This window comes from Ammodytes marinus (assembly GCF_949987685.1).
Source record: "Ammodytes marinus genome assembly, chromosome: 7".
Lineage (NCBI taxonomy): Eukaryota > Metazoa > Chordata > Actinopteri > Uranoscopiformes > Ammodytidae > Ammodytes > Ammodytes marinus.
Genome location: NC_137211.1, coordinates 17520516 through 17533479, shown reverse-complemented (window position 1 = coordinate 17533479; position 12964 = coordinate 17520516). Strand labels below are relative to the sequence as shown.

Below are 12964 nucleotides of genomic sequence, written 5' to 3'. Positions count from 1 at the left end.
TATACGGGGACATCCCCCCCATCTGTGTGCACATTTGGTTGCTCGTTGATTGGTGGATGGATTAAATCCCAGAGGAGTTGGGCGGTGCCACATCCTGTGTGGCTCAGCTGAATGGAAAACAGAAGCAACTGCAAGCTGTTAACTGATTCATCCCTGCGCAGCCTCTTCGCATGCTTTAGCACCGCCAGTAGCTAGCTTTAGCTAGTCGTTCACCCTGCTGTCCGTCGCCAATTAAAATGGCACGTATGAAGCATTAGAAGTGGATGCCCACAATGTGAAACTCTTCCTGCGTTGTTTGAGCCAACAGGGAATCAGACTTGTCATCAGCGGTGCAGCAGAAGACGAGCTAGTGCAATAAGGTAGGAACAGTCCCATGAAAACATTTCGGCTAGCTTCATTTTGAAACAAAAACTGCAGTTGATATTGCTTCCCAGATTTTTAACGTTTCATAACGTAAGGAGTTGGTAAATAGACTTTTAAGATACACCGGACAGACTGACAGCCTGTTATTATAGGCAATGTTAGCTTTTGTTAGCAGCTAACTATTGACCTTAGCCAGCTGCTGTTTTGCTAATTGGTGCTGATGCTGAGCTAGCTGAGCTTACGGAAAAAGATGAGCATCTCTTAAAAAGATAAAATAAAAGATGAGGCAAAACTGTGCTTTTAAAATCTTTATCTAACACTGAGTGATTGAATCACGTAACTGAGCCACTACAATGTGCAGGGTAGGCTACTCAGTTTAATTTATGAAAATAATAAACATTTCATGTGACGTCACAAAGGGCGAACTAAATAGATGAATATGAAGTACTAAAACTTGAATTTAAATGAAATGGGAAATTATCGCCTTTCCCAGTAAATTTTTAACAATAGGCATACAGTATTCACATAAGTAGCCTACATGGATAAGCATTGGATTGCTTTTATATTGAACAGATGTCTTCCACTCTATTTAAATACAATACTGTCACTTAAGTAAACATAATGGGAAAAGCTTTTCTGAAAATTGCTGTGATGATCATCACTTAGGAACTGTAAACATAACTTTTATTTGCCATACATAATGATTTCTGCCTGTCTTTTCTTGTTGTAAGGATCATGTGGTGGGCCTGGCCGTTCCTGCCTGCTTTGGTGCTTCTTTCGGAGCTGTCTGTGGTGAGAGTCCAGACTGCGCCATGCCAGACCTGCCGGAAACTCACAGAGAGTTTTATTAAGGTAGGCCTACTGCTGTAGAGTTGATTTCAGTTCAAATCCGTTTGTGCTTTTCAGTCGTCTTCAATCAAGTCTTCCCCTAGTATCCCTGAGTCCTGAATTTCCCCCTCTTATTAGGGCTTGGAGAATACAGCCAACAAGAACTTTGGGGGAGGAAACACTGCCTGGGAAGAGGAAAAGCTGGCTAAGTATGAACGCAGGTAAGAGAATGTTTAAGTCGGTCACACTTTATTGAGTTTCTTCCAAAAAAAAATGGTTACTTTCTCATTTATTAACTTGATTTACTGAGATTGTGCAGTCAGGCAGTACTTGGTGAAACAAATGCCAAAAAGAAAAAAACTAACAGATAATGCAAATTACCATAGAACCTGTATTCATGTTGTTACTTTGACATTTATTGAATTTGTATAATCTTCTGTTATTCTACTTTTATCTGACATTTCACAACATGTCGTTTCAGTGAGACTCGGCTATTAGAGATAGTAGAAGCGGCCTGTGAGAAGACAGACTTTGAATGTAACCAGCTGCTGGAACAGATAGAGGACCAAGTGGAGACATGGTGGTTTCACAGGTAAAATAGGACTTGTGCATTATGCGGTAAAATCAGAGAGGAACAGCTATTCCAAAATGAGCTGCTGTTACATGGGGGGGGGGGGGGTCTGATTTAAGTAGTAAGTAATTTAAAAGTGTCCATATTGTTTTATTCTCTTAAAGGTAGAGTCAGCTATTCTGGAGAACACTTGTGGTCAATCACTTTTTGTCAAAATCAGTGAATATTTTCTCACAGTTCACAGAGGCTGTGTATTAACACCAGATTTCTTTTTAGTGCATACACGATACGGACAGGTAGTGGGTCGTGAGGAGAAATTTGCTGATTTTGACAAAGTCATTTTCACAACGAGCATTCTCTCAAATCACACATGTCTTCTATACATTGGGACAGTAATGACCTAAGCTGTGTGTTTAATGATGTTATGATCTTTAAGCATGCCCCTGTTTTTTTGCTCCATGACTGAAAATGATGTGTGTGTCCTGTAGGCAGCTGGAGGCACCGGACCTATTTGAGTGGCTGTGCATAGAGGAGCTGAGACTCTGTTGTCCCGCTGGACGCTTTGGACCTGACTGCAAAGGTGTGAAACACACAACGGTTTTCCCGATATCAGTATAGTACACCTAACTTCTTTCTCAGTTGCCTCAAGTGAAGAATGATTTTAGATTTCATATTGAAGTAAAAAGCAACCATGCTTATTTTCTGACGTTCCAGAGTAAGACTCAAAGCATATTTCTCCATTCCAGAGTGCCTATCCGATCCTGGTGGTGTGTGTGGAGGTCTGGGCCGCTGTGAGGGGGAGGGGACCCGACTCGGAGACGGAGAGTGCGTCTGTGATCCAGGATACTCTGGCCGTCTGTGCCAGAGCTGTGCTGACGGCTACTTCAGAGAGAAAAGCTCCAACAGCAGCACAGGAGCCTGTGCGGGTCAGTCCACATTCAGACAACACTTTTAACCCTCTGCAATGTCTTCATTCCGTTTGAGGTTAAACTTAAAGGTCACATATTATGCTAAATGCACTTTTTAAATGTGTTCTAACATATCCATGGGTCCACGGTGTGCCTAGAGACTGCCAAAATATTTTAAAAAATAACAATCTCTCCTGTTCTCACTCTCCCCCTTTCTGAAACACCCACCCCTCCCCCCAATATACTCAAGTCAGAATTTTCCCCTTTTCTGACCTCACAAACTGGAAAGCCAGAAGCTTCCACTGTGCAGCCCACACCCCTCTTTCTTATTGGTCCACGGCCCTGACAGACAGAGGGCGAGGCGTATCTGGCTTCGCTTCCGGACAGGGGGCGGGGGCAGCTCAAAGATTGTATATTTACGAGGGGAGCTGCAGCTCTTTTAAAAAAATAGGCCATTGTGAGATTAGCTGAACATCAGTATAGTACAATAAATTATCTGAAAGTTTTTTTCAGCAAACAATTAAAGAAAAACGTATTAGGGACCACTAAGACCATATAATATGGTGTATAATAGAACCGAAAAGTGTATAATATGGGAGCTTTAAACTGGCATTTTCACTTTCATCTTTTTGCAGCTTGCTACTACTCGTGCAAGACATGTACAGGGCCGCAGGACTACAAATGCCTCGACTGCAAAGCCGGCTGGATCCTTCATGACAACAAGTGCGTGGGTGAGTGTAGCGTTAGCGGTCATGTGATAACGTCGTCATTGAGTCCGTTTCCTGGATGTGCGTGGTTTGACTGACCTCTCATGTCTCCTAGACACCGACGAGTGTGGTACAGAGCTGGCTCGCTGTCCTTCTAACACCTACTGTCACAACACAGACGGATCATATGAATGCAGAGGTGTGTACTGTTTTGTAGATGTGACATACAGTAGATTTAGAAGCTACTACCTGTGAATGTTTGGCATTTCTGCTTGAAAAATCACAGAATATTTCATTTTATGTTGCCCAAGTGGTTATTTTTATTCTAATTATTTTGTTTGTTTGTGGGAACACTTTTATTTTTTTTAAGTTATTAATACAGCATACGTCCTTGATGCCCAGTTCAGTAGGGTAATGTTGACCACTGTGGGTCTGTTGTTTTCTGCAGGCTGTGACCAAGCATGCGTTGGCTGCATGGGAAGTGGCCCTGCCCGCTGTAAGAAATGTTCCCGTGGCTACAGATTGAAAGGAGCAAAGTGTCTAGGTAAGGATACTGAATTTCTACCGTACTTTTTTTTCCATTATTCCACTTCAACAGTTTTTCTTTGCTTCCTTGCCCAGACGTAGATGAATGTAGCGAACGTGCAATAGCATGTCCAGGACTCAACGAGGCCTGTATCAATGAGTTGGGGTCCTTCCACTGTGACTGTGCCGATGGCTTCATCAGAAGAGATAGCATATGTGTTGAGAACAAGCCTCCCTGTAAGTAGACAATCAGTGGTAAATATACAAACACATGCATATTGCCAACAGCTTCTCAGATCTGTTAGGCTAAGCTTTCCCTCTGCCTCCTCAGCCGGCCCAGAGAAGGGCCTGTTTGACGACATGACGGACGACGAGGTCCTTGTCCTGCAGCAGATGTTCTTCGGCGTTGTAATCTGTGCCCTGGCTACGCTCGCTGCTAAGGGAGACATGGTTTTCACAGCCATTTTCATCGGAGGTGTGGCTGCCATGGCCGGATACTGGCTGACAGAAAAAGGAGACTTAATACTGGACGACCTTCTGAAGGGACACTAGATTGTCTGGGGGCCACCATTTGAGAAAGGACCTCGGAATATCAGCCAACTGAAGGTGAATAACACTCTACTGAGGGACGGGGAAATATCCCTAAAATACTAGTCTGTCAGGGATTTATTTGGGATCTGGGAGTTACTTGAAAGGGCTTGGGGTTAATGTATGCGTATGAATATGATAATGCAGGTAAAACGTGAGAACTTGAAGGCTATGAAGCCAGGAATCTTTGAAGAGGAATAACAGAGCAACAATGCACTGATATAAAGGAACTGAACTTAATCCCCTACCTCAACTTCGTTGGGGAACAAGGGTGACATGAAGACCACTACTGATTGTTGAAATTTATTATGCATTTGTATGTCTCATTTGTCCATGTTGCTCAAGAAATGATGTCGTTTTCTTCCACACAATCAAAACCTCCAGCCATCATTTATATCCATTTTGTTTTTCATTATCTCAATGCTATGAAAGCTATGCTATTTTTTGGCAGTATCGGGTTACTGCTACACCTAAGCTTCTTGAAATGGGCCTGATATTAGATTTGGGGATTTCCCTAATCATCCCAAAAAGAAAGCTCATTGAAACTCTGGGATACTTCAATTATGAACCACTGATTATTTATGTTCACAGAATGACTTTTTACCTCCTTACATACTGAATGATTCTTTTTAGTAATAATGCATGAAAATAGGATTTGAAATGAAAGGTACTGCACTGTTTGTATTTATTGTCACACTTTGGCATGGAAGACTGACTTTTATGAGCTGCTGGGTCACCAACATTGAGTGTTTGAGGGAATGTGCTTAGGTCAATCCCAGCTCTAAAATGGATGATTTAAGCCACTTTTCTGTTGCCCTTTAATTTATTTTTAAAGCCATATTTATTTATTGAGAAAGATGTCATATCATATTTTGCTTTTGACATTTTCTGCGTATTTGTATATGCATTTTCAATGCAGTTCTACTCTGTTAAATTGTAATTCTAGCAGATAAAGTAGCATCATGTTAGAAAGCCATTGGCATCACTTTTTACCCGTCCATATCATTTATCTTTAATGTTCCTAGTGTGGAAAGCTGTCCAGAGTCATTAGTACTTATTTATGTTTGCTTTACAATAAAAAGTCGGTCAGTTTTCATGTTTTGTATATTTATTTATCATTTTAATTTAACATTGTCAAGCTGCCTCTGCTTTTTACATAAACAGAATAAAGAAAAACATTCTTACTTATGGAAAAAACTTTCTTTACAATTGCTTGTTGCAAATTTAAAATAGGAAATGTAATGTAATCAAATGGACTATGGGTGTGTTGCTAGCTATGGTGGGCCCCCTTTGTTTATATACCATTTTACAGCTTACAGAGCCTAGGCTGTGTATTAACACCAGATTTTTGTTCAGCGCACACACGGTACGGACAGGTAGATTGTGAGGATATATTTACTGATTTTGACTACAAGCATTCTCCATAATCCAGACTCCACCTTATTAAAGGGCATCTCTACCAATTTCACAAAGCAAAGTTAGTTTAGCAGGTATTGGGGAGTATTTTTTCATTGGTAAAACATGTTTAAAGTCTTTGGGGCTCCAGTAGAAGCTGTATGAAATTTAATTTTAAAATAAAAAAACTCTGGGTACTGGGAACAACTTGGAGTGTGAGGTTAGCAGATCTCTATAGCCTTCCCCTCATCTCTGCTTGAGGCTAGCATCTTGAGGCTACATTAGCTACTAGGAGCATAATAGACCTGAATCTCCAACAGAACTGTTGATGGTTGTGTTAAATTGTGTGTAATGTTAGCACCAGATTTTGCTGCATAGATTTAGATTCTTAAGATAAACTGTCAATCATGACTCCAAGAATGCTATAGGATTGCAATGTTAAATCACTTTAGTACCCTAAATACTTGGATTTATGTATTGGAACCCAAAGAAGCAGGTAATTCAAGCTTTATTAAGTAATATTAGAAATAAATCAGCATTCTCATCTCATACAGTATATTCAGAGGAATGCTGAGTATCTTAACTTGGTTTTGAGAAAGCCCTAGAAGTTATTTCAATGACTGCGACAGCACTAATGTACACATGTACCATACTGTATGGTGCATCCTATTTCCATCGGACACACACATTTGTGCCAGAGTACTACAGCCAGGCGTGAGTCTTGACTCTGGGTGTCGAGGTTCAAGCTATTTGAGTGTTCCACTCCAGTTAATGGGGTTGAGGCACAGCAGCTCTCTCTCCTTCAGGGCCTCCTGGGAGCGTGTTAGTGCTCTGTCTCTCCACCTCTGCTCCATTAACTACACACACACACACACACACACACACACACACACACACACACACACACACACACACACACACACACACACACACACACACACACACACACACACACACACACACACACACACACACACACACACACACACACACACACACACACACACACACACACACACACACACACACACACACACACACACACACACACACACACACACACACACACACACACACAAAGGATGGAGACAAGAGTACAACAATAAAACCTCAGACACTCCCTATATTGTTGTAACCTAAGAGCAGCCAGCATGTGAAGGCATATTCAGGACACCAATTGTAAGGGGGAATAAACACAAAAGCACAAGCAGTGAATGCATAATGTGTGCATGGGATTCTACCCTCTTGTTCTCATCTCTGTATGCCGTCATGGCTTTGCTGTGACGGCTCCTTTGCTCTCTTTCCATGGACAGGGCGAGGCTGTCCACTTCACGGAGATACTCTGCTTCTTTCACTTTACTGGCCAGCTGCAGCCTAAGCGCTACACATTTCTCCTCCATCTGCCTCTTCAAATGCTCTCGCATCTCCTTCCTGCAGGAAAGAATGAGAGAGAAATATATATAATGAAAACAAGACATTTATAGGATAAGAAAAACTCATCTGTGCTAATTATTTTACCTGTACTCTTCTCGCTCACTGCCGGTTCCGTAAAAGGGTTTTCGCCACGCTTGATGATACCTATAACTCAGCAACCAACTACAAGTCAGTGACTTTGAACTCAAAGATAGCAATGGCACCAGTAATTCCTAGAGGACAAGCTGTTACAGTGAGGTGTTGGTCAAATGCTCCTACCTGTAATGCTCTCTCCTCTGCATGACGAGTGCCCTCTGGTGGTTGTGGTGGTGAACAGCAGGCGTCTCCAGACTGACAGTGCGTGGGACCAAAGGTGGACGTATAGGGTTCAGTCTTGGAATAGTCTAGAGCAGGGTTTTTCAAAGTGTGAGAGAGTGAGCCCCCCCTCAGAGAACAAATTTAAGCAGAGCACCTCCCCCCCCCAATTTTTTTTTTCAAAATCCCTGTGTGTTTTGAAAGATCTTATCATTATTTTACACATTTTAAACATATTTTTGAAACATTCTAAACATCTTTGTGCGTTTTTAAACATTTCTTTAAACATTTTAACATCTTTATCGAAGTATGTTTTTGTTTACCTTTTTTAAAATACATTTGAACATCTTTATCCAGTGGTTTAATCCTGCTTCCTTTAAGCATGGATAGTAGTGACGGAGTGTGCAATGGAGTGAGAGAGATAGGCAGAAAGACTTGCCCAAATTATTGACTATTGTTAAATGTCATTCACCCACCCAGTGTTTTTTCGCTAGTGCCTCCAATGTCCTGCTGGGTGAAATTAGTAGCCAGCAGAGATCCTGACCCTCCTAGGCGGGTCCGGGGGTATGCCCCCCCGGGAGATTTAGTTTTACCTTTTTGAAGTGAAATGCATGAATCTGGTGCACTTTCAGAGGAAAATAGAGGCTAAATCTGAGGAATTTTGTGTGAACAAATATTTTGGAGACACTGGGTCGGATGAATTAGAAGCTATTGAAGAAAGACACATGGATTTTCCATAAAAATATTTATTTAAAATAAAATATTATGCGGGGTCCTCTGGGTTGGGCATGGAGCTCTTTTTCTTTAACGAGACATATTTCTCTGTAATATAATGAATGCATTTAAATGCAGTAAGAGGAACGAAGCAGAAGAACTCTTGTCCAGCTATCTTTATTTCCACAGACAAGGCTGAAATAGGCTATAGACTATACACAGTGCATGGGAAACTGAGGTCAGCCCCGTTTCCAAATGTTTTAAAATAAACTCAATACACACTGTGCATGGACGTGAATGTGACGTGATCAGTTAACCTCGGATTATCTCCCAGATGATCTGATTTAATTATTAGGCTATTATCTATCTAGACCAAAACATTGTATTCCTTTTTTGTAAGATAACTTACATTTGCTTAATATGATGTTAATATCATATTTTTTTTTTCACAGTTTGAAAACCACTGGTCTAGAGGGCAGATTAAAGGTGCACTATGTAACTTTAGGTGTGTCAGAGAAATACAAATTTGATATAGTATGTTCTCTTTTTTTTAAGATATTTTTTGGGCATTTTTATGCTTTATTGATAGTGCAGAGAGACAGAGGTGAAATGGGGCAGAGAGGGGAGTGACATGCAGAGAACGACTGCGGGTGGGAATCGAACCCGGGTCTGCTGCTGGGCCCGGCCCGGCCCGGGAGGGGGACGACTTACCAACTGAGCTAAAGGCGCCCCTATGTTCTCTTAACTGAATAAAAAAAAAACCTTTCTTCCAGGAAAACTGGATCCCTGACACACTGTTGGAAGTAAGAAAGCTCCCGTAAAGGTTGTGTACAGCCCACTGTTTTGTTACCAAACATATTCCATTCTTACATTTGGTTCCAGGTGCCTCAAAACAATTTTGTTTTGACTTACGATAAAATTATTCAATGCTAAGAATTACATGTAAAGTAATTATGTTTCGTTAACTAACTGCAGGCTCTGGAAATGTAAACAAATCCCCCTCCTCTGAAACTGCATAGTGCACCTTTTAATGGAAGTATTTTTTATTTTCTCATCTCAAAAGCATACCCTCTTCCTATGACGAGACAGGAGAAACAAATGAAAGTTTGGATGAATCTCTGCTCACCTGATTGCTGGTCCATAGCCGGGCAGAATCTGAGATGATGGGACATGTGGTGGGAGGGAACACCAGGCAACGACTCTGCCGGACAGTCGGTGTGTCACGGGGAATACACACTGGTGTGGAAGCTATAGAGATGGCCGCTGTGGTAATAAAGATTGGGATGAACATAATCACAGCACATGTTCGATGTGTCCCAAATTACACTAAATTGGCAACAAAAAAATAAAGAAAAACAATCAAATCTGTGTTCTTACGTAGTCTCATTCTGTAGCTCAAGCTGTTTCTTCCGTCTCCAACCAGAGCAATCCAGTCTTTGTGGATACTTTCCAAAGTGGCAGATGCTAATTTAATTTTCTTAATTAAAGTGGCAGCTCTATTTGCATTTTAATCACAACAGAACTCCACTTGCAAATATAGCAAATTTACTGTACTAGTTAGAGATTAACCCGGAACATGCCTGTGCATTCACTTGAGTGTTTAGCGGTGGCAACAGTTGCCTTGGGAATCAGGTTACCTCCCCCCACAAAAAAAGAGAAGCTGCTCAATGGAGTTTAAGGTCATGCATTAGTGCACTCATAAAGAAAGATGATTAGCCTGTGACAATGGACCAACCAGATACAGTATGTGTCTGGAAAAGACGTCAGACTGATTGAATAAGGAAATCATTTCAGCTTGTAAACTACTTAAAACCTTTTATTATACATTGAGCAAAACATTGTTTAGAAAGGCAAAAACACAGATATATTTTAGTGTCATTGCAACATTTTAAAACAATACTGGTTGAACATTTAAAGTTTTTCATGATACTAATATTGTAAGATGACTGCAGCATTTACGCGATGTAACTGGATTTCTTGTTGGCGCCACAGCAAAACTTTCATGCAGTTTTTTGTGTTTCAGATTCCAAGTGTTTCATGGTTCTCCCACAGCCAGCCATGGTATTTGTTCAGCATGTGATCTTCAGGAGTCACCTTTGATTAAAAAAATAGATGAATGAAAACAAAATCTGATTAGGCTTTAATTATCATTGCAAAACTGATGATCTGAAGGAGAGATAATTGGGATCCCACTCACCTGTCTCCATTCCCCCACACAGAAGATCCTATAGGAGTCGTTGCCATACTTCCCAATGCCATGCAGCTCGATGGGGTAACGCCACCGTTTAGTTAGATACTCATCTTCACAGGAGAAAACACATTTTGTTCAGACTTTTCTGGCCACTAAAATGGTTCTGTATTTTCTAACATACAAATCTACAGAGACAACACACAATAAAACAATCCCGTTCAAGTGGACAAGCACATTCACCTGAAAAGCGAATAAGCGTTTTGGCTCTCAGCTCATACAAGCCCAGCGGTTTCATTAGCTCAGACATGGGCTTCCAGGCTGCCTCCCTGGTCATCTCTGCAGACGGGTAACGCTCAAAGAACTGCCACAGAACTGGTATGGCCATTTTGCCTGTAGTATTGTGTAAAATAAAATAAAAAAGAGAAATGCTTCACTTGAGTACTGGTTGTTACATTACTGTTGCAATGTAATGAGTTAATGTGTATGTTGGATCTTACCACTGGTCTTATTTAGAAAAATGGTTGCCACCAGGAGCTTCCAGGGATCATGGAAAAGGGTTTCCTGTACCAGGTTGTAAGGAGAGCGAGGGGGTGTCCACTTCTTGAAGGCCTTCCTTCTGGGTGGGCTAAGGCAGGCTGTATACAGAGCCAAAGTTTAGGCCTACATTAAGTGTTAAATTCAAATGCACATAAGTATTTTTCAGCTATTTGTAATAAATGAACGTTTTTACCATTACCATCTCCGGGGGGCTTCCTGCTAAAATAAGGGCTGGTTTTCCGTTTGTCTTCCGTGCTCTTGGACTCTAGGCAGACAGCAAACATTTATGTTATGACAAAAGAAAATAATATTTACAAATGAAGGAGAAATTAATGTAAGGCTTGTGGTGGTGTGTGACTATTTCAAATAATTGGTGGGAGTTTCCAATTGAAAGTAACAACCAAATGTACGCATTCTTTGGTCACGTCCGAAGTGAATTACTCATAAACACAGTATAAATGAAAGTATTACCCAGAGGCAACTAACTTGAACTGCTGCTTTCACAAGCTGTCTGTCAATTCTAGCTCCTACTTACTATTCTGAGAATTTCTCAGCGGTGTGCTACAGCTCCCAGTGCCACCAGTGGTGTCTGGTAACAACACCTTGTCTTCCGCATCCCGTCGACTGTCAGCAGCATCACCGTGCACCTCGGAATTAGACTTGTTGTCACCTTTCCCGTGAATCTGTAGCTCATCTCCGCCTGGCTCATCCACGCTCTCAGTGGAAGGTTCAACGTTCAGAGTAAAGACGTAAGGCTGAGACTCTGTCTGGTGGCCCTTGGGAACGGTGAAAGTAGTCTGATGTTGATCACTGGAAGGAACCCGATTCCGTCTGAGCAGCTTCTCTCTCAGCGCACCCTCCCTCTGTGGCCTCTTCTCCAGTGTGAAATAGTCCGCTGTGGTGGAAGTTGCATCCGTTACACAGCGCCTCAAGCTCTCATGAGTTTTGTCACTACACACATCTACGACATGTGTGAACTCCTCTGGTGCAATGTCAGTAAGATGTTCAGTATTCTCTTCACTCCTTGGCTTTTCTTGTTCAGTACTCCTGAGGGGGGAAAGGGGTCTTTTAGATTTACTCGGAGATGGATCCAGTATTTCTATGTCCTCATGCTCCGTTTTGTCCAGCTGTCCATCTGCATGCCTCTTCCTCCTGCTCCTCGGTTTAACTTGAGAGGGACTGGTGACATCATCCCTGTCACCTTTGGATGAGGTGAAATCAAAACGGTTTATGTCCAAGTTCCCCTCTTCGTTTTTTCGGAGGAAAGCGTGAAGGGACGCTCTTGACCGAAACGTCTGACCTTGGGGACTTAAAACAACAGGGAGATCCCATCATTAGACACTGACCCAATTGAATCTGCAATGCTATGAGGTATGAGGAAAAACACTGAGTCACCTCACCTTGTAATGTAGACGTCCAGCTTGCCTGCTGTCTTGCCTGCTTTCCTCTGCCTCACCTCTCTGATCCAGCCGGTGGGCATTGTGGACGTGTGGCACGAATCATCCTCGTCCTTGAGAATTTGGTTATTTAAGTCTCCACTGGTCTCCAGCTGGATATCACAGCTTGTAGGGTGCATTCTTTTCTTTTTTTGCAGGAGTGTGTTTTTGTTTGTCAGCCCGGTCGCTTGTAATGTAGTGGAGCAAGAGTAGAAGCTGTGTCTAACTTCAGCTCATTGTGCAGCTGCTTCTTGCTTTACCTATAATTTACAAAAAAACAACATAGCATAGATCATAAAGTAGGCATGCCTATATTACTGATCAACAGATTTTTACATTATAAACAGGCTGGCATAAACATGTTAAGATACCATACTAAGAAGCCTACATTGTACGATGCTTCCTTACAGGCGTGTAGAACAAATAATGTGCAGACTGCCATGCTCGTCTTCCCGACCGTTTACTTTCTGATG

The 12964-nt window shown here is 41.8% G+C and overlaps 2 protein-coding genes across 5 annotated transcripts; one reads left to right on the top strand and one right to left on the bottom strand.

Moving 5' to 3' along the window:
- The first annotated feature begins 233 nt into the window (after positions 1-233).
- Positions 234-5627, top strand: creld1b (cysteine-rich with EGF-like domains 1b). Its single transcript, XM_080030541.1, has 11 exons — positions 234-359; positions 1095-1215; positions 1330-1412; positions 1673-1783; positions 2251-2342; positions 2509-2688; positions 3306-3401; positions 3493-3576; positions 3826-3921; positions 3999-4139; positions 4234-5627. Exons 2-11 carry the CDS (start codon positions 1099-1101, stop codon positions 4452-4454), a joined length of 1221 nt encoding a protein of 406 aa, XP_079886667.1. The 5' UTR covers positions 234-359; positions 1095-1098; the 3' UTR covers positions 4455-5627.
- Positions 5628-9492: 3865 nt separating this feature from the next.
- Positions 9493-12961, bottom strand: mbd4 (methyl-CpG binding domain protein 4). Of its 4 annotated transcripts, XR_013844945.1 has the most exons (9): positions 12880-12961; positions 12456-12751; positions 11591-12363; positions 11249-11320; positions 11016-11153; positions 10759-10908; positions 10525-10628; positions 10287-10421; positions 9493-9590 (listed from the first exon to the last, which is right to left on the bottom strand). XR_013844945.1 is itself a non-coding variant. In XM_080031035.1 (8 exons), the coding sequence occupies exons 2-8, from the start codon at positions 12629-12631 to the stop codon at positions 10347-10349; spliced, it is 1488 nt and encodes a 495-aa protein (XP_079887161.1). In that variant the 5' UTR covers positions 12632-12751; positions 12880-12961; the 3' UTR covers positions 10236-10346. The 4 variants fall into 4 exon arrangements, 3 of the variants coding, with proteins under 3 accessions (XP_079887161.1, XP_079887163.1, XP_079887162.1); XM_080031035.1 differs by lacking the exon at positions 9493-9590 and having other exon boundaries at positions 10236-10421; XM_080031037.1 differs by lacking the exon at positions 9493-9590 and having other exon boundaries at positions 10236-10421; positions 11255-11320.
- Between the last annotated feature and the right edge of the window lie 3 nt (positions 12962-12964).

Excerpts from the sequence above, each read along its gene's own strand:
- creld1b (XM_080030541.1), top strand. The coding sequence starts at position 1,099 with ATGTGGTGGGCCTGGCCGTTCCTGCCTGCTTTGGTGCTTCTTTCGGAG. Across the intron at positions 2,343-2,508 it reads CTTTGGACCTGACTGCAAAG|AGTGCCTATCCGATCCTGGT; the intron begins GTGTGAAACACA and ends TCTCCATTCCAG. Across the intron at positions 3,922-3,998 it reads GAAAGGAGCAAAGTGTCTAG|ACGTAGATGAATGTAGCGAA; the intron begins GTAAGGATACTG and ends TTCCTTGCCCAG.
- mbd4 (XM_080031035.1), bottom strand. The coding sequence starts at position 12,631 with ATGCACCCTACAAGCTGTGATATCCAGCTGGAGACCAGTGGAGACTTA. Across the intron at positions 11,321-11,590 it reads GCTGAGAAATTCTCAGAATA|AGTCCAAGAGCACGGAAGAC; the intron begins GTAAGTAGGAGC and ends CTGTCTGCCTAG. Across the intron at positions 11,154-11,248 it reads GCCCCCCGGAGATGGTAATG|CCTGCCTTAGCCCACCCAGA; the intron begins GTAAAAACGTTC and ends CTCTGTATACAG.